General features: G+C 47.2%; 1 protein-coding gene across 3 annotated transcripts in view; it reads left to right on the top strand.

The window, feature by feature from the left end:
* The first annotated feature begins 4,700 nt into the window (after positions 1-4,700).
* MTMR9 (myotubularin related protein 9) overlaps positions 4,701-23,588 on the top strand; it is a 43,608-nt gene continuing 24,720 nt past the window's right edge. For 2 of the 3 annotated variants that reach the window (XM_061625806.1, XM_061625808.1), the window contains exons 1-6: positions 4,851-5,141; positions 6,160-6,529; positions 15,277-15,385; positions 16,809-16,934; positions 19,799-19,972; positions 22,321-22,538. In XM_061625806.1, coding sequence (XP_061481790.1) covers positions 6,345-6,529; positions 15,277-15,385; positions 16,809-16,934; positions 19,799-19,972; positions 22,321-22,538 — 812 coding nt within the window. In that variant the 5' untranslated portion in view covers positions 4,851-5,141; positions 6,160-6,344. The other variant, XM_061625807.1, reaches the window with a different exon arrangement.

The raw sequence follows: 23,588 nt of genomic DNA, 5'->3' as shown, positions 1-23,588 counted from the left end.
GATCGCAATAGCCCCACGTCTGTATCTTCCGTGCCCCACAAGTCAGATGGCAGGTCAGCAAGGTCTCCCGGTAAACCGTCTCCTGCATGTTTGTGTCTAAGTGTATTACCCGCAGGCACCCCTAATACACTCATCAGCAAGCCCACCCCTTCAGGGGTGCAGGTTAAGGTAGCCTCCAGTTTACACAACATGTCACGTCCCATTAAGGAAATGGGACAAGAAACAGAGTAGAGAAAAATGTGGTTAAACATTTTATCATTGTATTTAACTTGCAACGGTAGTGTTGTGCACATGGGCGTGGGGTTTCCATCTACCCCCATTGTCATTTTTACTTCTTTACTCAACCAGTTTCCTGGCGCTACATTAATCAGGGAGTATGTAGCTCCCGTATCTACCAGAAAGGTCACCGCTTGTCCTTGCACGTTTAGGGACAGTCTGGGTTCTTGAGTTGGGAGAGAGAGAGAAAGAAACATCCCTGCTAAAGACATCAGATTCATCAGACCGGATCCTGCCCCCTCCCTTTCCACAGTTAGTCATTGTTGGTGTGCTGGGCGCCCTCCGTACTGATCCCATGAAGCCGGCGTCTGTTGGACAACGGGAGGGGGTGGAGGTGGGTAATCCGCTTGCGCACCTGTGAAATCTGGGTAAGAAGGGTTGTTAGAAATGTGTTGCACGTTCCCTGTCCTCCACGGACAGTCCTTCTTGAAATGTGTGTACTCTCCGCACTGAAAACAAGCCCTATCTCCTTGCCATGGACTCCTCGTTTGTCCTCTTCCTCTCTGATTTCCGGCTCTCGGCCCCCTCGGAAAACCTCTGCCTCTACCTCGAAATCCTCTATTTGGTGGCTGGCCTCTTATAGCAAGAGCCAGCATTTCAAAGTCCTCTTTTTTCTCCTTCTTCCTACTTTTCTCCTTGTCCTTATCCCACACAAAATCCGCTACTTCCAATATCACTGTCACAGCTTCCCCCCCCCATCCGGGTCTGAAATTCAGAAAATAATCCCTCACCGCTGGCTGCGCTTGATGAACGAAATTGGCAATGAGGGTTGGGTGATCCAACACGTTTTCTGGGTTCAGATTTGTATAACTACGTGCTCCCTCTAACAAGCGCGACCAGAATTTTCTGGGAGGTTCACTGGCTTCTTGTTTTATTGCCATGAATTTAGCTTGGTTGGGGGGTTTCTGTGACATCCGCTCCAAGTGTGTCAACAGCCTATCCCTGTCGGTCTGCAGCTGGGCGCGGCGAGGCTGCGTCCAGTCTCCCGCTACCCACGCTGCAGCCACCCGTGCTTGGTCCGACCAAGCTCTATTTCCCGCTGCCTCCGCAGCCCATGCAGTCTCCAACGTCCACAACCTGCTACGTTCTTCACCTGTCAGAACCCTTCTCAGCAAATGTTCCACATCCGAGTATGTCGGATTGTGGCTTTCGAACAACCTGCCCAACAACTCTCTAATTCTCCTTACAAGCATCAGGAAATGAAGAGCAGATGATGGTTTCCTAACATATATGTGTTAACATATCCTCTCTCTTTCTTAGATACACAATGGAAGCCTTGTTGAAAGCTGAAATAAAGATGGGTGTACTTAATGAGGACAGTGATCAGTCTTCAGATAAAGACCAGGAAGGAGATGACTTAGAAGATGACTTCTTTAACTTTCTGCCCCAGGGCAAGAAGTCAGCAGTGGACACTGCTGAGGAGGAACTGGTGAGGTACCTGAGGTCTCCCAGCAGGGAAGTGTCATCACTCCATGGCTTTCCACGTGTGCTGCGGTGTTTTTTGCAGCACAACACAGGCATGCCTGCAAGCGCCGCAGTAGAATGCCTGTTCAGTACTGGTGGCAACGTAATGACTGTAAAAAGACATTCCTTGTCTGACATGCTCTTTGAGCATCTTGTTCTTTTGAGACATAACAGAAACATATTATAAAAGCATTTCAAGTGTAAAATTTGATTTCAAGAGTTGGGGTATCTTCATTGCTTGGGGGGATGTGAGATTCTGTTATGCCATTATGTTAATCTTATGGATAATTTTTTTTATTCTACTACCCCCTGTGTGTGTGTGTGTTTATTTTTAATATTGTTTTAGGCTTCTTAGATGTGCAGCAGCCAAGGCCAGCACCTTGTAGGAGTTTTTTTAAAAAAGTAACTGAAATGTAATTGTAGTGATTACTTTTGAGAAAAAGTAAAGTAATCAGTTACTTTCAGAGCAATTGTAATTGTAACGGTAATTACTACTTTTTTGGGCCAAGTAATTGTAACTGTAATTTATTACTTTTTAAAAGTAATATTCCAAGCTCTGGAGCAGACCTATTGAAATTGATAGACATGACTAACGTAAGTTCATTCGTTTCAATGAGTCTGCTCAGAGTAGGACTTAGTTGAATACAATCCACTGAAATGAATGGACATGATTAACATGTCCACAGATTTCAGTGGGTCTACTTGGGTATGACTTAGATGGGTACAACCCTATGTAACTGTGTGCACCATGATGCCAATGAAATATTGTTGAATGGAAGGGCTAGACTTCTGTGCACAGTATGACCAACACTGGAACGGTAACCAGTGTCCAGATCCACAAAAATCACAATGGCCTGTTAGTTGCTTTAACAACATTCCCCTTCCCAAATAAATGTACTTCATTATGGGGTTAGTCCATAAGTGAAGGATGCACAGAGAGCACTCCAACCCGAAATTGTTCAACACTGGGATGTATGAAAAACAAAGAATGACTATTTTATTTTTATTTACAGGATTTATATACCACTTCAATCATCAACATCTCTAAGTGGTTTTTATAAAATATAAATTATACATTAAAATTTCCAATCAAATCCGAGGTTTAAAAACTAGCTAGCCTAATTTTTTTTCAAAACAAAACCAGCAGTTTTAAAAAAATACATTATAAAATAAAATGACATATTAAAAATATGTGTCAAATTCACATGTCTGGGTAGGCTTGCCTAAAAGAATAAAATGTTTTTAGCAGCACTAAAAACAGTACAACGAAGGCACCTGCCTAATGTCTATGGTCAGGGAGTCCTAAAGTATAGGTGTGGCCACACTGAAGGATAGATTCCTCGCAACTGTGAAATACACACTATGTAGCACTTGTAAAAGTGCCAGTTCCATATTGATGTGCATCTATTGGTTGCTTCCGAACAGCCAGAGCAATTAGGTACTCCGGTTCAGAAAGTCCACTAACATATATAAATCTCAGAGTGAATGGATGCTCACACAGTGAATATTAGAGTCTGGCCGTTTAGGGTCACTACCACTAGCACCTCCCAAAAATTGTCTTTGGATTGGATTGGATTCTGCACGCTGAAGAAATCACAGAATAAAAAGCATATTTAACTTTTATTATTAATGCCTAGACTGCCACCATTCCCACCACCACAACCAATCAGACCTCCTACGCTTCATTACAGGCAGGCAGAAATTCAACTGGTGCAGCCTTCACAATCATTGCAACTCTATACCTATTCCCCTCACAGAGCTACAGTTCCCAGAGTATGTGTGTAGAGTTAGGGTGCAATCCAACTGAACTTTATGCCGGGCTGGGGGGAGTTGGATGCTGTGCACCCCTAGCTCTGCTGGCAGGCTCCATTGGCGGGCTCCGCTGGCCTCTACCAGAAGCAGCCCTCCGCCGTGGCTGAGCTGCAGCGTCACCAGGAGCCTGCTGGCACTGCTGGGGGTTTGCCAGGGATGGCCACCCTAGCAGATGGAGGGCCAGCAGAAGCCCAAAAATTGGGGCATGGCATGGTGGAGCTGTGGGGGGGACTTAGGCGAGATCCTCCTTGCATCCGGAGCCCTCCCCAAGGTCCTGATCTGCCTGGAAACTCCACTGGCCAAAAGGCTGGCACAGTGAAAAAAATTGTAATGGCCATCTACGGGGAGTGCTTACTCCCCCAGAGGCCTGCTCATGGCCACTGGCGCTTCTCAGCCGGCTCATGTGTGTGGCTCCCAATGGAGCTGGTGTTCAGCCAGACAGGTGGCTCCCAAGCAGGAGGATCCCGCAGAGTTTTCCGCCTGCTCCTTCTCCGCTGGTCCCCTGGCATTTGGATTGCTCTGTTAGTTAAGCCTTTTAAGTAGAGACTTTATCCCAGTAATATAGACAACAAACACACACACACACTATATACATATATATGTAGATATTTGTTGTTGTTATGTGCCTTCAAGTCGATTATGACTTATGGCGACCCTATGAATCAGCGACCTCCAAGAGTATCTGTCATGAACCACCCTGCTCAAATCTTGTAAGTTCAGGTCTATGGCTTCCTTTATGGAATCAATCCATCTCTTGTTTGGCCTTCCTCTTTTTCTACTGCCTTCTGTTTTTCCCAGCATTGTTGTCTTTTCTAGCGAATCATGTCTTCTCATGATGTGTCCAAAGTATGATAACCTGTTTCATCATTTTTGCTTCTAGTGACAATGTAGATATAGATATAGAAATTAATTAAATAAATGAATTAATAAAAATGTGTTATATAGCAATATAACACACACTAAAGTATATATACACACACACACGCAGAGGCAGGGACAGGGAGTATTTCATGTCGGAACTTTTGTGCTCGAAGCTCACGTTTCCGGCCGGCAGTTTTTCGTACCAGCCTTTTCCGGTAAGGGGAAGAGCCCCGGCTTAGAGGTCCTGTCGTGTCCTGTCCTTTCCCTTCCGTTCCCACCCTCCCCCGGAGGAGCCAACGAAGACGGATTGGGTGCTGAGGAGAGTCACGTGGGCGAGCCGAGCCGGCGACTGGGCAGCGTTTGTCCCGCCTCTCGGCTGCAGGGGTGCCCGCTTTGGTGTCTGTCTTTTCCCTCCCCCCTCAACATCCGGGGTATGGATTGGGAGTTCTTCCTGTGGGCTGGAGCCTCTTTAGTTAGGGAGGCGGCGGCGGAGGGGTGTGTTTGTGTGTTGGAGAGGGGCTCCCCAGGCTAGGATAAGGGGCTCAAGGGTGGTGCGTGTGTGGGGCTGTAAGGGTGCGCGTCCCCCAGACCCCCTTTTAAAACAGAGCTACTGGTTAACCCCTTTTCTGCCAGTCTCCATCTCTCCCCCCTCCTCCTTCCACTATGGAGTCTGACACCCCCCTCTGGCAGCTGGGGGCTGAACCCCTCTCTTTCCCCCTCTCCAAAAGGTGGGTATTCATCCCTTTCTTTCCCCCAAAGTCTTTTGAAATTAGGGGTTTGTTTTATTTTATTTATTGGATTTATATCCCACTTTTTTCTTCAGGGAGCTCAAGGTGGCATACATGGTTCTCCCTCCCATCCTCATTTAATCCCTGCAACAGCCCTGTGAGGTAGGGTAGGCTCACAGGCAGTGACTGGCCCAAGGTCACCCAGTGAGCTTTGTGGCTGAATGGGGATTTGAGCCCTGGTCTCCCAGGTCATCTTCTAATTACCCCCTTCTTATTCCATGTAGCGGCATCTGTCAGTTAACTCCCCATCTTCCTTCTTATGCTGGGCTCCCCTAAATCTGTTAGTAAAACAGAGGAAGCTGTTGTCTTTTTGTTTGCTTGTAGGAGCAGGAAGTTAAACCGTCTCCCCTGGGGAGGAGGGAAATATCCATTCTCATCCAATTTGTTCTGTAAATCTAGAGTTGGGATCTTTACTATGCAGTTTCTTCCCTGCCTGCTGTGTTAAACAGCCCGGATTTATTCTGCACCTGCTTTCCAAGGCTGGAAGCTGGAAATGGATCTCCTCCAAAGTCCCAGCTCTGCCCCGCTCCTGGTGGTTTGTGGGGATGAGGCATTCTGGCCACAACAGGTGCTGTGGCTTTAGTCCTGAGAGAGAGTATGAAAAGAGGACAGGATGCTTGAATTCTCTCTAAAAGTCCTTAAACCATCTATGGGGGTTAGACTTTTGTTATATTTTATTTCACATATTTACATCTGACCTTTTGCTGCACCTGGAGAGAGCTGCAATTATGACATCCCCAGAACCACCTCTCCAGTAGCACCTTGGATTGTGACATCTTTCCTCTCCCCCTCCCAGCTCCCCCTCCCCTAGGAGCTGAGGTCCTACCTTTCCCCTTCCCTAAAACCTCTCCCATACCTGTAAGTTATCTTGGCCTTTCTATAAACCCCCGTTAATATTTTTATCTTTCTCTTCCAAGCTAGAAATGGTTCATGGTTTTTCTATCTTTCCTCCTCCCAGCCGGTAAGAAATTGGATCTTGCAGCAATGACCTCTGCTGGACCATTGACTCTCAGCTAGTACTGTGATCGTGAGGGGCCGTGGTCTCTTGGGAAAGCTACTAAGAATTTTGGGTTACGTCTTGCTGGAGGATTTGGATTGGCACTGATTTGCCAGCGGGGACGTTGTGCTGGATCTGGGGGAACCATGGAGTTTGCTGAGTTGATCAAGACCCCGCGGGCTGACAATGTGGTCCTTCACCGTCCCTTCTATCCAGCAGTAGAGGGGACGCTGTGCTTGACGGGGCATCACCTTATCTTCTCCTCACGGCGGCAAGACAACATGGAAGAACTGTGGCTTCTGCATTCCAACATCGATTCCATTGAAAAACGGTGAGAACCATCGTATTCCAGACAGTTATTGGGTGGTGGTGGAATGAACGGGATGCTACTCAAGAAACCTGTGTTCTTGCTGCAAGACCAGAATTGGAACACTTTGTTAAGAAAATAGCATTGGGAAAAGCATGGAGGGAGCAGGGTACCAACTGAGCATGTCCTGCAAAGCCCACCGTGATATGGGAGCAGTTATTTGAAAGTCTGTATTCTGTCCCATCCCTGCTTGCCCTCTAGATCCCAATGGGAAACCCGCAAGGTGGACCTTGCCAAGGGCGGTTTGCCGGCTCCTTATACAGAATCGCAGAGTTCTTGGGGGTGATCTAGTCCAATCCCCTGCTTAGTGCTGGAGTGTCACTGGCAGATACTAGGTAATTTGTTCTCTCTCTTTACCTTCTGCTGGCTTGCAAATACTTCTTTACTATTCAGGTAGGCCTTCAGCCTCATAAGTTGTTTATTTTTCTATGGCCGCTGTAAGGTTTCATTGATGTGTTTTGACCTGCCTTGGTTTTATCTATTTTATTTATTTATTAATTTATTTATTATTTTATTCGATTTTTATACCGCCCAAAGCCAGAGGCTCTCAGGGCGGTGTACAGCATCCAATCTGTCTATTGCCGTGAGCATCATTTGATGGGATATAAAGGTAAAGGTGTCCCCGCACTTGTAGTGCGAGTCGTTTCCGACTTTTAGGGTGACGTCTTGCGACGTTTACTAGGTAGACCGTGTATATGGGGTGGGATTGCCGGTTCCTTCCCTGGCCTTTCTTTACCCCCCAGCGTATGCCGGGTACTCATTTTACCGACCACGGATGGATGGAAGGCTGAGTGGACCTCGACCCCTTTTACCGGAGATTCGACTTCCTCCTTCCGTTGGAATAAATATAACAAAGTGCTAAATAAATTTACATATGTAAATGTCATATACGTTCTCTCAGTAATTCTTCCAGCCAGCTTTCCAAGTAAGCCAGTTTAATTATTCTCTGTTTTACTGAGGGATGAGGGTTGGCTGAGGCTGACTTGTATGCCTGTAATACTTCCCTTAACTGAGTGGGTGAATTCCCCACCAATGCATACACTCACTCCAGCACTGGATTTCTTTAGTTGTGGTCAGGAAAAACTCTTACCCTGGTCAAATTACCCAGCAATCTGTTTTTCCTTTTCCTGTAGTTCAGGAATAGGAAAACCTGTGACCCTCCAGGTGGTGTTGGACTCTAGCTCCCATCAATCCTGGCAGGCAGCACGGCTAATGGTCAGGGATGTTGGACGTTGTAGTCCAACAACATCTGGAGGGCCACAGATTCCCCACCCTTGCTATAGCCCAGGGGTTCTTGAAAATTTCTAATGCAATAAAATACATTTGTTTATTCATTAACGGGAGGTCCATGGCTTTCATCAGATCCCCAAAGACGTCCCTGATCCCAAAAACGGTTAAGAATTGCTGTTGTAGCCAGTGATTCTGGGAAAGAGGCACTCCTTGCCTCTAAACAAGTGAAAGGACTGTTCTTACTCAACAGAGTTGTAGTTTGTACATCTGTCGATTTTAAAATTTGCACATGGGTATAAACAAGGAACCCTGGAGGACAGGACTCAGGGGACGGGATTAATAATCACATCAAAGCTGCTGAATCAGACCACAAGGTGCACCTAGGCCAGCATCTTGTTCCCAACAGTGGCCAGCCAGATGCCCTCAGGAAGCCCACAAGGACTGCTTGAAGGCAGTAGGCCCTCAGTGTTGCCCCCCCTCCAGCAACCACTATTAAGAGGTATACTGCCCCTGAACATGGAAGCTTTCTTTATTTTGTCTAGTAGCTGGTAAGAGACCTCCATTAATGTGGTTGATCTTTTTTTTGTTTAGTTTTTCTTTCAGTTCCTTAAGCCAGGGGTCGCCAACCTTTTTACACCTGTGGACGCATTTGGAGTTTTGAGCAAGTGCTGTAGGCACCTCTCCCTCTGATCTCCCTCTCCTCCCCCAGATTAATCCCTCCCCCCCCGTGAGAGCTGGAAAGAAAGCCACAGCTTAGCGAATGGCCATAGAAAGTGGTAGAGTTACCTGCATTGCATGCGGAAGGTCCAAGGTTCAATCCCTGGCAACTAGGCAGGGCTGGGAGAGACCGCTTCCTGAAAAAGCTGGAGAGATGCTGCCAGTCAGTGTAGACAATACTGAGCAAGATGGACCAATGGTCTGACTCTGTCTAAGGCAGCTTCCTATATATTCCTAAAGCTCGTGTGCCCACGCTTCACTTGGCGGGGGATCTGAATAAAAGTCAGGTCCAATGGAATTAATCTGAGCATTGAAAAGCACGTAGAGCTGATAAGAGAAAGAGCTTCCAATTTCCTGCTTCAACTCTGTACTTTTCAAGGGAGCAAAATGTGACACCCCCCCACCATCTCATGACCAAGAGGGTAGTGAGTGGGGGTGGGGGGCTCAGAGGCTTCATGGGCACCAGGAGAAGGCCTCAAGAGTATCATTGCATCCCTGGGCACCACGTTAGTGAGCCCTGTGGTAAGATAGCTGTGTGGAAGAAACACTTCCTTTTGTTTGGGCTGGATTTACTGCTACTCAGAATAGGTCAGATGGGGTGGGTGGACCGTACTTTGGGAAAGGCATTGAGCTTGATAACTTTGGGGGCCCTTCCTTGGCCTTTGTTTCCTTGACTTCTCCCCTGCCATTTCGAATCCCGAGCAAGAGAGAGAGCGGCAATTTGCTCGCAAGGGTTCAGCGCTGCTTTTCTTCTGATAGCCTGGGAGAGAAAGATAAATTATAATCTGCGGAGCCTTCATTTTTGTTCTTGCGTCCTACTCTCTTGCACATACTCCTTTCTTCCGAACTAAAGAGCAGCAAGCAGTTTGGAGCAGAGTTGAAATGGGACAATTAACCTGTTCACCCTCCTGCCAGGCTCTTTTGCAATTTCCTTGAATGTGAGTAAATGGGGAACTGGCACAGCAGAGCTTCTCCTTGTAAGGGCATTGGCTGGTTCCTCTTTTTTAAATATTACCAGGGCAGGTTTGCCGTTCGCAGGCTTACTGAAAGGAAGTTTCTGTAGCATGGTGTGTAGCTAGTCACTTGCATGGGATTAGGTGACCTTACAGGAGACTCAGCGGCAGAGCATCTGCTTTGCATGCAGAAGGTCCCAGATTCAATCCCTGGCATCTCCCAACAGGACTGCCTGAAACCATAGACTGCCGCTGCCAGTCAGCGTAGTCAGTACTGAACTGGTTGGACCAATGGTCTGGCTTGCTAAAAGGCAGCTTCCTGTGTCCCTAAGAATGAGTTTGAACTGTGTGTATTTCCTTAAAGGGAGGGGGGAGGACATTATATTTGTGTTCCTAGTTCCGTTTCTATCCCACACATTGCAGAAGTCTTGGGGCAGACAACAGTTTTCAATAAAGCAGAATGCATGCTGTAAACAATTCCTATTAAATAGAATATGCCTCACATCTGTTTAATCCTAGCTGTTGGATGGCAGCCCTTGGGAGGAAAGTTTTATATAGAGAGATCCCTTGAGGAAGAAGGAAGGGCCATGGATTTAGGGCAGCCACTAACAGTATGCTTTGCTGTTTGCAGGGCTGGCGCCAGAGGGAGGGCAAGTCGGGCCCTAGTTGAGGGCTCCTGCAGCCCAGAGGGGCATCTGAAGGGTCCCTCTGTAGGGTGGGAGGGTAGCCCTCCCATTCCATGATGTGCAGCAGCGTTGGGTCCCGACCCTGCCGCAGATCACGGAGTCAGAGCTCCCAGGCACCCCTCCCAAATACAGGCAGTGTGGGCTTCAATAAATCTGCACGCATGCCCCACCTACCTCTCCTGTCCTTAAGAATGCCCTGCATGCACACGCCTACCATCAACCAAGATGGTGGCGGGGGCTTCCATAAGGGGCTGTCCCTACTGCCATCTTGGTTGATGGCAGGCATGTGCACACACATTATTCACGTAACACGATGCAAGGCAAGGTAGGTGGGATGCTGTTTGAAACTGGTGTGTAAATTATTGTAAGATGAGAAGACAATCTCTGAGCCTTCAAAGAGGCTAGCTGTCAGTGCCAATCTGCTGATCGGTCCTGAGAACAAGCCCCATTAGCTGCAGGATGAAGTTCCTGATGGGGAACTCCATATTGCTGCAAATCCCAGTGGGGCTTGCTGTCAGCACCAATCAGTGAGTCCTGCTTGCCAAGGCACACTTAGATATATACATTTTGTGCATATTCAGTGTACCTAACTCTGAGATTTGTAAGCTTAAAATAACTCAGTTTAGAGATGTTTTCTTCCACTCTGCCTAACCATGGTTGAAAGGACTGGGAATGTGCTGTGGGATTTCCCACTCCTTCCCTTTCATTCCCTCCTCTGCCTCTTGATTCCCTATAACCATGGTTTGTTGTGGCCTCCAAATCAGGCCAATGGTGATTACCACTAAGGCTGTGAGCGCGCTAGTCGCCTACAGCAAAGCGTTTCTGTTGGCTACGCCTAGAGGGGGAACGGGTTGATCTGCCGATCAGTTGCAAAATCTCTTTGAAGCCAGTTAAAAAATCACACACACTCACGCTGATCCCAACAGGTTTTACAGTAAAAAGGAGCTGGGTTTGAAAAGAGAGGTGGAGATGCACTGGAATTGGCAGAACAGAAAGGTTGTCTCTACCTTAAGCTTGAAACTAATCATGATAACAAGGGTTCCACTTTGTTTAGCATTGACCATTATTTGCCTAATTTAGACATTACAGTCAACTATGGTTAGTGAACCAGTAAAGGAGGAGAGAATTGCACCAGATGGGAATGTGTGAGCCCAGGGTGAAGCGTCTGAATTGAACCATAAAATCGTCAATTTGGAAGGGACTCTGGAGATCATCTAGCTGTTAGTGTGAAGCACATTCACCTGATTTTTAAAACAATGCTTTATTCCTATGTAGGTTTCAGCACCAAAATACTTTGCTGCTGTGCAACTGGTGTAGTAGCAGCCTCAGAGGAGATTAAATCTCTGCTGTGGCTTGCTTTCCTCTCAGACTGCAAAAAATGCTGGATATTACTCGTTCCCTTGCACTAAGGGGATGGGGTTGCTGCCTTGGAAATGGGCGCTCTGCCCAACCGTTTCTGCCCAGGAGGACCGAAGCAAGTCTCTCTCTGCAGTACCATCTATGCTGTATCTTCCAAGCTTCCTAGAGCCTTGGTCAGCAACTGACCAGGGTTTACTGGGAAAGGCAGTGACCAATGGTGGACCAGGGCCCCAGCTTCCCTGGCCCCCCAAATGCCCAGCTGCTGCCTCCTGTGGCTGCAAACTCCACTTCGCACACCACTCTTGGTTGCCTCTGGGTTAATAACTGAAAGGAGGATGGTGGAAGACAGACAACATACACACTGTTCAGGGCTAGACCCTGGGACGTTGCTGGATTTTCTATTAGTAATTTACTGTGTGCCGTAGCAAGTAAGTAGTGATCTGTTAGTGTAAATATTTCACCTCTTATTATCAAGTTTCCTCCCTGTCTCCAAGATACTTGAATCAATAGAAGCAGGCTCAGCTGAGAAATAGCAACTTGTCCAGTTAAAGTTTCCCCGTTTACTTCGGGGCTGAATGGGTTTAAGAGCGTAAGAAGCCTTGCTGGATCAGGCAAAGGGCCCTTCTGGTCCAGTATCCTGTTCTGACAGGGCCCACACAGAGATTTATGGGGACCCCACAAACAGGACAGGAGCACCATAGAACTCTTCCCCACGCATGCTTCCCAGCGACTGGTATTCGGAGGCATGCTGCCTTCAGCAATGGAGGTAGAACATAGCCATTGTGGCTAGCAGCCATTGAGGGCCCTATCCACCATGAGCTTGTCCAGTCCCCTTTTAAAGCTGTCCAAGATGGCAGCCATCACTGTTTAACTATGGGCTCCTGCTGGGAGGAAGGGCGGGATATAAATCAAATAATAAATAAATAAAAGTATGTGCTGCATGAAGAATGCTTTCTTTTTTCCTGTCCTGAGTCTCCCACCGTTCAGCTTCATGGGAAGACCCCACTGAGTTCTAGTATTATGAGAGAGGCCTACGAGAGAGGCCTATCTGTTTTCTCCACGCCATGCATAATTTTATACCCCTCTCTAATGTCCCCCCCCTTGCTTAACAGTTTTCTAAACTTTGTATTTTTGTCTCCAGCATCCAAACCCAGCACTTTAGCCTTTGCTACAGGGGTGGGTAAGACCCACTTTGGTTTACCCCTCAAGCAATTCTTCCTGGCCCTCCAAGGTCCCGCTAATTTGACAGCAGCAGAGCAACAGTAGCGAAAAAACATATTTGGGTGACAGCAGCTCAGCTGATCTGAACTGGTTCACTGAGGAGTGGAGGGGGGGGCTGTGTGTGTGTCCTATGTTTGTGTGTGCATGTGACAGTCTGTGTGTGAAAGGGTGGGCTGGTCATGCCAACTGCTTGCATGCAGCAGCTGCCCAGAGTGTTGTCTCAGGGTGAATGTGACCCTCGGGTCAAAACCCACCTTTGCTGAATGCACCTTGGACAGCTCCTTGAAGGTTCGGATTAAACCCCGGAGTGAATTCCACTGCTCCGCTGACATCGGAGCCACCAGTCTCCACAGGCCGCTGTCATCGACTGGCAGAGTGACAAAGCCTACAGGGCAGGCACCGGATATGTACCACCACTAAGTGAGAATTAGATCCATGTTCAGTAAACTCAGCACGAGAATCCACATGTCGAGCGGAGGGAGAAGCACTGCACAGTAGCTATCCCTTCTAACTTGTTTGTAGGAACAGAGGAAGCTGCCTGTCAGACAAAGGGGCCCTCTAGCTCAGTATTGTCTACACTGACTGGCAGCAGGTCCAGGATATCTAGCAGGGGTCTTTTCCGGCCCTACCTGGAGATACCTGGCATCGAATCTGGGACCTTCTTCATTCAAGGCAGATGCACTACCACTGAGGTACGGCCCTCTGGGGTGGGGGAAAGCATTTTCTGTTGAGGACGTATGTGTGTGCAGGTAGCATTTGTCCTTGTGTTAGAGGAAAAACGTTGTGCTGGCCTGACAGTGCAGTGCCCAAATCCCTGGCTGACATCATCCACTCTTGCTAATTTGGCGCATCTGCAGTTAGCAGTTGCTCGCCGTGGAAACCCTGATCTTTTATTTTTATTTATTTATTTTATTTTATTTATTTATTTCATTTTTAAACCGCCCATAGCGAATAGCTCTCTGGGCGGTGAACAAAACAAGATTAAAATACAATATTACAATAAAATTACAATAAAATCAGCAACAAGTTAAACTAAAAAAACATTAAATGAAACACATTGAACATTAAAATGCCTGGGAGTATAGCCAGGTCTTAACCTGGCGCCTAAAAGAAAGTACCGAAGGCGCCAGGCGTATCTCCACAGGTAGGCTGTTCCACAGTTTGGGGGCCACCACAGAAAAGGCCCTAGATCTAATAACAATCCTCCGGGCAACCTGATGAGTTGGTACCCGGAGGAGGGCCTTGGATATTGAACGAAGTGAACGGGTAGGTTCATAGCGGGAGAGGCGTTCCACAAGGTATTGTGGTCCCACACCGTGTAAGGCTTTATAGGTCAAAACCAGCACCTTGAATCTGGCTCGGAAACAAATAGGCAGCCAGTGCAGGCGGGCCAGGACAGGTGTTATATGCGCAGACCAGCGGGTCCTCGTTAACAACCTGGCTGCCGCATTTTGTGTCTGTTCCTTCATATCTGATTCTCCCTATTCCTTGTTGGTTGCTTGATCAAGCTTAACTTGATCACAGCTGTGATCTGCTTTGTGTTTTTTAAGCTTACTTCATTTTCTCTGTTTTCTAACGTTTCAAACCGTAATGGGACTGGAGTTGTCCTCATTCCAGCTTTCCTTATGAGCAAGTTGTTCTTCTCTTCTGTGCCTCTACTGGAGCACCTCAGTTTTCTACATTGTTACAATCGCTCTCCTCTCTTCATATCCCCCACCCCCAAAACTCTTAATATCAAGCTCCTAGTCCTCGTGGTTTTGGAGAAAAACTGCTATGTTTTGTGAAGGGGACAGAATCAAAGAGGCATCCAGGCAGGGTCCCCAGAGGCTAAGTATGGAGATTGTTGTTATGTGCCTCCAAGTTGACTACCCTAAGAATTAGCGACCTCCAAGAGCATCTGTCATGAACCACCCTGAGGATGGAGATTAATATTAATTTATTTGTATACTGCTTAACTGCAAAAACCTCTAAGCAGTTTACATAATGTTAAGGTTTATATTTTAGACCGTGAGGTGGGATGGCGCTTGCAGGTGTGGGAAGAGCAAAGCGCCCCGCCTGCCCACCCACCCAATTCTCCTTTACAAATTACATCCCACCCCTGTGTTTGGAAAATCTCCAGTTGCTAAGACAGCGTGTAATTCAGTCTTTACTGTTTTTCAAACCAGCAACTTCTTCATGTTAAATAAGGGGTGTGTTATCAGCTAAATTGTGTTGGGTTGTAATCTCTTGCCGGTTGCACTGCGTGTAATGAGGTCAATAGTCTGCATTTGAAAGTTCAGACATCATCTTTGCGTCCTCTTCTTAAGTCGACAACTTATCCCAGTCTGCATCTGAACTGGAATTGTTTTAAAGATGTTTTTATTATTGATTGATTGATTGATTGATTGCATTTGTATACTGCCCCATAGCCGAAGCTCTCTGGGCGGTTTACAACCATTCTTTTTTGGTGCTTTATCCTTTGTTTGCTGCCCTGGGAGGAAGGGCGGGATAATAATAATAATAATAATAATAATAATAATTGCTCTTGCCTTTTATGTTGCTACAGTTTTATTGGCTCCTTGGGAACCATCATTATCAAATGCAAAGACCTGCGGATTATTCAGCTTGACGTCCCTGGCATGGAGGAGTCTTTGAACATAGCTGGCTCCATTGAGGTAAGCCTGAAGTTGGAAGTAACTGGCAAACATCTGAGCCTGTTTTGTGGGGATCATCATTGGAGGCTGGGGCGGTGCTCAGTTCCCCAAGAGCAGTGGGCTATTTCTAGGCTCATCTAACCACTGCAAACCAAGAAACAACAAAGCTGTGTGTATAGCAATAACTGAATATTACATATATCTGAGGTATTGGCAGATGGCTTGTTTGCTTACTTAGATTTATTACTTTTATTATTTATTTATATATTATTTGTTAATTGCTTGTTACCCGAAGGTCTCCGAGCAACTTACAACACTGTTAAAAACACAAATAAATGCATTATACCATAACAACAACCATTACCACCCCCATAACAGATAGAGGAAGCTTTGCCAGGTCACTACTAACATGCAGTATAATCTTAGGGTGCAATCCAAGGCACACTTACATGGAAGTAAATCTCATTGAACCCAATGAAGCTAACTTCTGAGTAGACATGTATTGGATTGCAGCCCCAGTCTATCAAAAAGCCTGGGTAGAAAGATAAATCTTTACTAGGCACTGAAAGATGTCAGTGATGGTGCGAAATGGACCTGGTTGGGTGGCACATTCCACAGATGGGGACCCTCAAAGTGACTTGACAAGATAAAATACAACGCATAAAAGCAATTTAAAACCAGAAAAATTTAACGAACAATGTAACATATTAATAAAGATAAGTTCTCCCCACCCCACTGTAGGGAAGCAACTTAATTGCCAAAGGCCTGGGTAAACAAAAAGGTCTTAGCGTGGTGTCTAAAGGCTGAAAAGGATGGTATGGTTCCTGGTGCATCTCCCTCAGGAGAGCATTCCACACGCCAGGGGGTGGGGTCACTGAAAAGTAAGGCTCTTCTTGTTCTACATTCACACATGTAGCTCCCCATTCCGAAGGATAGCTTTCTATCTGATAGGCTGAAATCTAACTTACACCTACAGCCTAGTTATTGACTAAGCTGCTGTGATGCTGTGGGATGTTTGCGAACCTCCTACCTGCTCAGGGGGAAAGCTGCCATCGGCGTTGTGTTGACAGACTGTGAACCTTCAGTGAGGCAAGTGGAAAAGTCAGTTGGGCTGGCAGAAGATACTTGCACGGAGACCAGCAACAGCAGAGGGAGGAAATCTTTCATTGCATTTGACATTACCCGCATTATTCACTTGTAAGAGTGGGCTGCTCTGAAGTGTGGCCTCATTCTTCCCACCTGCTATGTTTCAATATGACACTGTGCGTGCACAATATGCTAAGGGAGCACAGCGTCCACAACTAACGCAGGCCTTTAGCTGCAGAGGCTGTAGAAGGAATCTAAGAGTAGATTTGAGCTGGAAGCCCATTGAGGTACCACCCTCTTCAGGAAAGGAACATCCAGCAAATTCTGACTGTGTGTTTATGTGTTTTCCTTCCCATAGGCACTGTCCACCTTGGATTCCATCACCCTGATGTACCCTTTCTTTTACCGGCCCATGTTTGAAGTCATCGAGGACGGCTGGCACTCCTTCTTGCCCGAGCGCGAATTTGAGCTTCTCAGTTCAGTCGTAAGTCCCAGATATTCTGCCCTGTTCTTTGAGCTCAGCTAGAGAGGCCTTGCGCTGAGTTCCCTCCTTGCATAAAATGAGAATGAGGGGTGGGTCGGGTTGGGGGGAGGGCACAGTTCTCCGTGGTGCAAGCGCTGCCATTTTCGGGACCCCCAGGAAGGTCCACGTGGACCATCTTGCTGGTGGGTGTGACGTGCAGCATGACAACTTGTCTTCTTCCTGGCGTTTTAACCTGACGTGACGCCACTAGCTGTGGCCTTATTAGAAATGTTGCTTTTGTTTTAGGTTTTGTGGTTTCTGTGGATTGTACCTGATGGTGGCAGTGGCTGTTTCAGACAAAAAATGATTTAATAAATTATAAATAGACTAAGTGTTGAGTATTGGTGGGGGCAGGTGAATGTACATAACCAAGTGAAGGGAAGATGAAGTCGGGCCTTTGTGTGACGCCGGCCGGGTCTAACCATCTGCAGACGGAGAGGCAGCGAGTATCCAGCAGGTGGCAGGCAAACCATCTGGAGAAGCAAAAGGACGGTCTGGTGCATGGCTAGGTAGGGCAGGCCCCTGAGGACATTAAAAACTGCCATTGGCAGACCAATGGTCCCTCTCACCTCAGAGGGTTAGTCTCTCTTCAGTTTAAGCACCAGAGAAAGTTCTAACTGGAGCAGGCAGCTTTTGGACCAGGGCCTTAAGCAGAACATACGTGACGATGGGGTCTCTGGCCTTGGACTCTACAGATTCTGGCTGGCCTCCTGGAGTTTCACTGAAGCCCCCCTGGATCTCATTGTGGCCCCAGCTGCTGAGGTTTCTTGGAGGCTTCCTCCTAACCCTATTTCTGCACCTCCAAATCCCTGGAAGCTTACTTTACTTTCTAAAGAGAAAATGGAAGTGGAGGGTAAAACGACATGTAACACACGTGCAAAAAGATAACCTTGACATCCGGGGTTCTTGTGGTTGCCCTTGTTTCTGTTTTTGTTGTTTTAAAGGAAAGCAGCCGGCAGAGGTGGGAGTTTGGAATAAAAAAGGAGCAGGGGGAGGAAGGGTGCTCAACCCTTCCCTGTGCAGCTTCAGTGCTCCAAGCCATGTCCCCTCCACCCTCAAACTGGCAAGCTTCAAAAGGCATCATTTACAAGGGCAAATGATTGTTTCGAACCGCATGAAGGAAAAGCAGCCGCGTGTGTTGTGATTCCTGGCAGAGAAGCTGTGGGCAGAGAAAAGATTAAAAGCGGATTCCTCTGCCCTGTTGACACTCCGAATTCTGACCTCATGCACGGCATATGTTGCATCATTGGCACTGGCCCACTTGGGACACACACACATGCTGGTGCAATCCGAGAGGCATCAACTTGTTCCTGACTGTTAGAGTGCACTGCTCAGTACTTTGATTCTGGGTTTTGTTGTTGTTATGTGCCTTCAAGTCGATCATGACTTATGGCGACCCTATGAATCAGCGACCTCCAAGAACATCTGTCATGAACCGCCCTGTTCAGAGCTTGTAAGTTCAGGTCTGTGGCTTCCTTGATGGAATCAATCCGTCTCTTGTTTGGCCTTCCTCTTTTTCTACTCCCTTCTGTTTTCCCCAGCATTACTGTCTTTTCTAGTGAATCATGTCGTCTCATGATTTGTCCAAAGTATGATAACCTCAGTTTCATCATTTTAGCTTTTAGTTACAGTTCTGGTTTAATTTGTTCTAACATCCAATTATTTGTCTATTTCACAGTCCAAGGTATCTGGAAAGCTCTCCTCCAACACCACATTTCAAATGAGTTGATTTTTCTCTTATCCACTTTTTTCACTGTCCAACTTTCGCATCCACACATAGAGATTGGGAATACCATGGTCTGAATGATCCTGACTTTAGTGTTCAGTGATACATCTTTGCATTTGAGGACCTTTTCTAGTTCTCTCACAGCTGCCCTCCCCAGTCCTAGGCTTCTTCTGATTTCTTGACTATTGTCTCCATTTTGGTTAATGACTGTGCCAAGGTATTGATAATCCTTGACAAGTTCAGTCCTTGTTGTCAACTTTAGAGCTACATATATAGGTTGTATTTTAACTTTGGGCTTTTACGGTTCTTCCTTTGTTAACTACTTAGATATGTTATGTTAAGTGGTCTATAAACTGACTGATTAAATCAGGGACAAGGGAACCTCAAGCCTAGGGGCCAAGTATGGCCCTCCAGACCTCTGTCTCTGGCCCTCAGAACTCTCCTGTGGCCCATACCCTTCTCTGGCCTTGTTTGCATCTAACATATTTTTGCCCAAGGCCGGAATGTGTCCTTGAATTCTTGATTCATCCTTCTTGCTTCCTTGGATGGAAAGGGGTGTGTGAGCATTTATAGAAAGTAGCCTACTGTGCAAAGGTAAAATTTACATCAATTGCTGTGCCCATGGAAGGCTGCTCAGAGTGGCATGCGGCCCTCAGGCTGCGAAAGATCCCTCCCCCCGGATTAAATAAATATCACTTTTGCTTCGCACCGAACTTTGCATTCTGCACTTTGTGGGATTGCAGAATATTATTGGCTCCGTTTGTGTGTAACTTTGCACACCAGCAAAGTGTAAGCTGGGGAAGCAGCTGCCTTGTAGGGTACTGAATTATGCACAGCGTTGAAAGGCGGGGAAGGACAATCGACAAGATGTCTCTTGAGTGGGTGGGTATATGCTTCGAAAGAAGGAAGAACAAGCTAAGAAATCCATGTTGAAAAGAGGCTGTTCTTAGCAGGCTCAATGTCCTGGGGGACTTCCGTCTGCTGCAGCAACGTGATGGCTTAAAACTGCAATAGCTTACTTTTTTTCTGACTCCCTCCCCCCGGAAACCATTACGTTATCCCTTACTAGCATCATCCTTAGTTTATTATGTTTTTCCAGACAAACGAATGGCGGCTGAGCTACATCAACAAAGATTTCTCCGTCTGCCCTTCTTACCCACCCATTGTCACCGTCCCCAAGTCAATCGACGACGAATCTCTCTGGAAGGTTTCCACGTTTCGCCACGGTGGGCGCTTCCCGGTCCTCAGTTATTACCACAAGAAAAATGGGATGGTGAGTTGTAGGTGCCTGGATATGCCCCCCTCCCAACCCCACGCTGTGCAAAGGAGGCGTGAGCACCTTCCCAGGGCCAACTCAGATAGGAAAACATGTATGTAATAAAACGTCTACTCTGCCTTTTTAGGCAGCTCCTGGTATATATGTGAAGTTTAAAACAAGAACCTCAGAAGTTAAAAAAAACAAACCCATAGCACAACAAATTCAGCCCCAACAGCCTACAAATCACCCTGTATTAACCTGGTGCTCGTCAGATGTTTTTGGACTACAATTCCCATCAGCCCTAGGCAACACACTGTGCTGGCTGGGGCTGATGGGAGTTGTAGTCCAAAACATCCAGAAGGTGTCAGCTTGGCGCAGGCTACTACAAATCACCTGGTCAGCCTAAAGTGATATGCAGAGCCTTGCTTGAGAAGCCACGCCTCATCTGCTTCATGGAAAGCGGCCAGTGACGAAGGCAGACTGAAGGCGTTCCAAAGCTTAGGCATCCCAACTGGAAAGGCCTTGCTTGTGCCCAGGCTCCCTTCCTTTCTTAGCGGAGTGAATGATGTTAGCTACAGAGGAGGACCTAGTTGACCTTAGGAAGTGGGCAGGGGTGGGGTTTGGAAGGAGGAGTCCCCCATTCTCCCATTCCAAAACATGAGAAATGTTGGGAGTATGTTAACTGAATGCTGTCACAGAAACAGAGGAAGCTGTTTTGTACGGAGTCAGACCTTTGGCCCATCTACCTCACTGTTGTCAACACTGCCTGGCAGAGGCTCTCTAGGGCTTGAGAAAGGAGAAGTTCCCAACCCTACCTGCTGCATGCAAGGCACAAGCGCCACAACAGAGCTACAGCCCTTCCACATAAATAATGTCTATAGGGTAGGGAATTGCCCATTCCTGACTTTCAAGCCATGGTTGACTCCTCTTTCTTGCTAGTCCTTTAATGTTAAGAGAGAGAGAGAGAGAGAGAGCTCCCTAGATTCAGCTCCATAGTGCAGCATAGTACAGAGCTTGGGTTTGGATGCTGAGTAGGCATCTCTCAATTTCCTCTTGGTAGCATTAAAAGGCTACAAACCCACTGGAACAGATTAATGAGAGAAGGCGTTTTAGGAATTCCTACAGAGAGTTCTGTGCATGTATTGTTTCCCAGAGAGAAGCTTGGCAGACTGTGGTGGTCCCTCCTGAGAATGCAAGCGTGGCCTGCTTGAGAGGTCTCTTGAGGTCATCTACTAGCTGTATTCAAAGCAGAATGATCTTGTAACTGTAGATATCAAGTTACATTGTGCTGTCTCGGTGCTCAAAGGCCCAGAATGAATATTTGGGGAGGGGGGGAAGGCAAGGTTTAAACTTGAAGTGCAGAATTGCATCCTGGGCATACATGCTAATTTTTATTCTGAAATCTTATTCTTCAAGGCAAATACTGTGTTGCCATGGGTATTACGTTCCACCACCACTCTCGCTTTGAAAATGATTGCAGAAGTTGGGCTGGCACTCTAGCTTGGAACACACAATTGTACCCTGAGTGTGCATACCAATGTTCATTCTGCTATTGTACGGAAACTTCAGCTGGTGCAGAATGCTGCGGCCAGAGTTCTTACTGGGATTAAAAAATATGATCATATAACCCCTGTCCTGGCCCAGCTGCACTGGCTACCAATATGTTTCCGGGCCAGATTGAAAGTGTTGGTTCTTACCTATAAAGCCCTTAACGGCATTGGACCGCAATACCTGGTGGAACGCCTCTCCCACTATATACCTGCCCGTTCACTACGTTTGACATCGAAGGCCCTTCTCCGGGTTCCAACGCATATGGAGGCCCGGAGAGTAATAACCAGAGCTAGGGCCTTCTCAGTGGTGGCCCCCGAGTTATGGAATGCCCTCCCTGATGAGATACGCCTGGCGCCTTCTTTGTTATCTTTTCGGCGCCAGGTAAATACCTACCTCTTTGCCCAGGCATTTTAATTTTATTTTAATTTGTCTTTGTCTTGATTTTGTTTCTATATTTTACAGTGTATTGTTATAATGTTTATTGTATTTTAATCTGTTTTTACCTTTTTGTACACCGCCCTGAGAGCTAGAAAGCTATAGGGCGGTTTAAAAATCTAATAAAATAAAATAAATAAATAAAATTGTGTTCAGGGGAGATGGCGTGTGCTTTCAAAATCAAATCAAAGAAATCAAATAATAAGTAAATAAAATAACAGGTGGGTTGGCAAGGACAATGAAAGACTTTGCTTTGCTGGGCCAAGGATTCTGAATACTGATTTTGCCTTTGCCATGGGCTGTGCCGACTTTCTTGTTCGAGTGAGGTCACAGGCATGATCTGCTGCCCGCTCACTGGACTCCGTTGCCCTCTCTAGGTGATGATGCGCAGCAGCCAGCCGCTGACGGGTACAAATGGAAAGCGCTGCAAGGAGGATGAGAAGCTCATCAACGCCACCCTGAGGGCCGGCAAGCGGGGCTACATCATCGACACCCGCTCTCTCAATGTAGCGCAGCAAGCCCGGGCGAAAGGTGGAGGCTTTGAGCAGGAGGCGCACTATCCTCAATGGCGAAGGATCCACAAGTCCATCGAGAGGCAAGTCAGGGAGGGAGGCGTGGCTTGCCTTAAAGAACCTCTCAGCACCTGCTTAGAGCTGTTTCCAAGGTCTAGGACAAGTGGGGGAGCCTGTCCGTAGGGATGGAGACGGGCCATAGCTCAGTGGCAGAGCATCTGCCTTACACGCAGACAGTCCTGAGTTCGATCCCTGAGGCATCTCCCAGTAGGGCTGAGAAAGATTCCTGCCTGAAACCCTGGAAAGCCACTGCCTGCTAGCACAGGCAGCGCTGAGCTGGGTTGGCTAATGGTCTGACTCAGTGTGAGGCTGTTTCCCATTAGGGTTGCCAGGTTCATGGCCTGAGACTGATCCTGTATCTTTAGGAGAAGAGAAAGTCAGCCAAGTGCAGGTGTTCTTGCAACGCTGTAATGGGAAAAACCACAAGGTGGAATTCTCCCTTTCCCCTGCACAAAGATACAGAAGAGCTCTTGGTTGCCAGGCCCGACCTCCAAAAGCTGTACAGGGGGAAGGGAGAATTCCACCTTCTGGTTTTTCCCATTACAGTGTAGCAAGAACACCTGCACTTGGCTGACTTTCTCATCTCCTAAAGATACAGGATCAGTCTCAGGCCATGAACCTGGCAACCCTATTTCCTGTGGCACTCCAGATGTTGTTGGACTTCAGCTCCTTATCAACCCTGGGCGGCATGGGCAGCGGTCAGGAATTATGGGAGCTGGGATCCAGTAGCATCTAGAGGATCACGGGTTCCCCGCTGTTGGTCTAGGCCTAGCGGTTGGGGGCACTTAGAGTAAAGAGCAAGCAAGCTGAAAATAACATTGCACTGAAAACTGCCTTGTGGCCGCATCAGCTGTAGAGGGCAGTAACTGAATCTGGGCCCCTGCCACTGGGCTGAAGTCCCTCCTGAAGGCTGGCAATGACTAGTTGCACTTCTTAGGGTCCTACAGTTCACTGCGAAGCCACCTTGAACCAGTTGCAGTTTGTCCGCATAACCTACCTTGCAGGGCGGTTGCGAGGTTAAGGTGGTGCATGGGGTTAGGGAATCCACTTTGATGAGCTCTTTGGAGGGAGGG

Source organism: Rhineura floridana, chromosome 4 (assembly GCF_030035675.1).
Source record: "Rhineura floridana isolate rRhiFlo1 chromosome 4, rRhiFlo1.hap2, whole genome shotgun sequence".
Classification (NCBI taxonomy): domain Eukaryota; kingdom Metazoa; phylum Chordata; class Lepidosauria; order Squamata; family Rhineuridae; genus Rhineura; species Rhineura floridana.
This window is presented reverse-complemented; position numbering and strand designations above follow the sequence as displayed.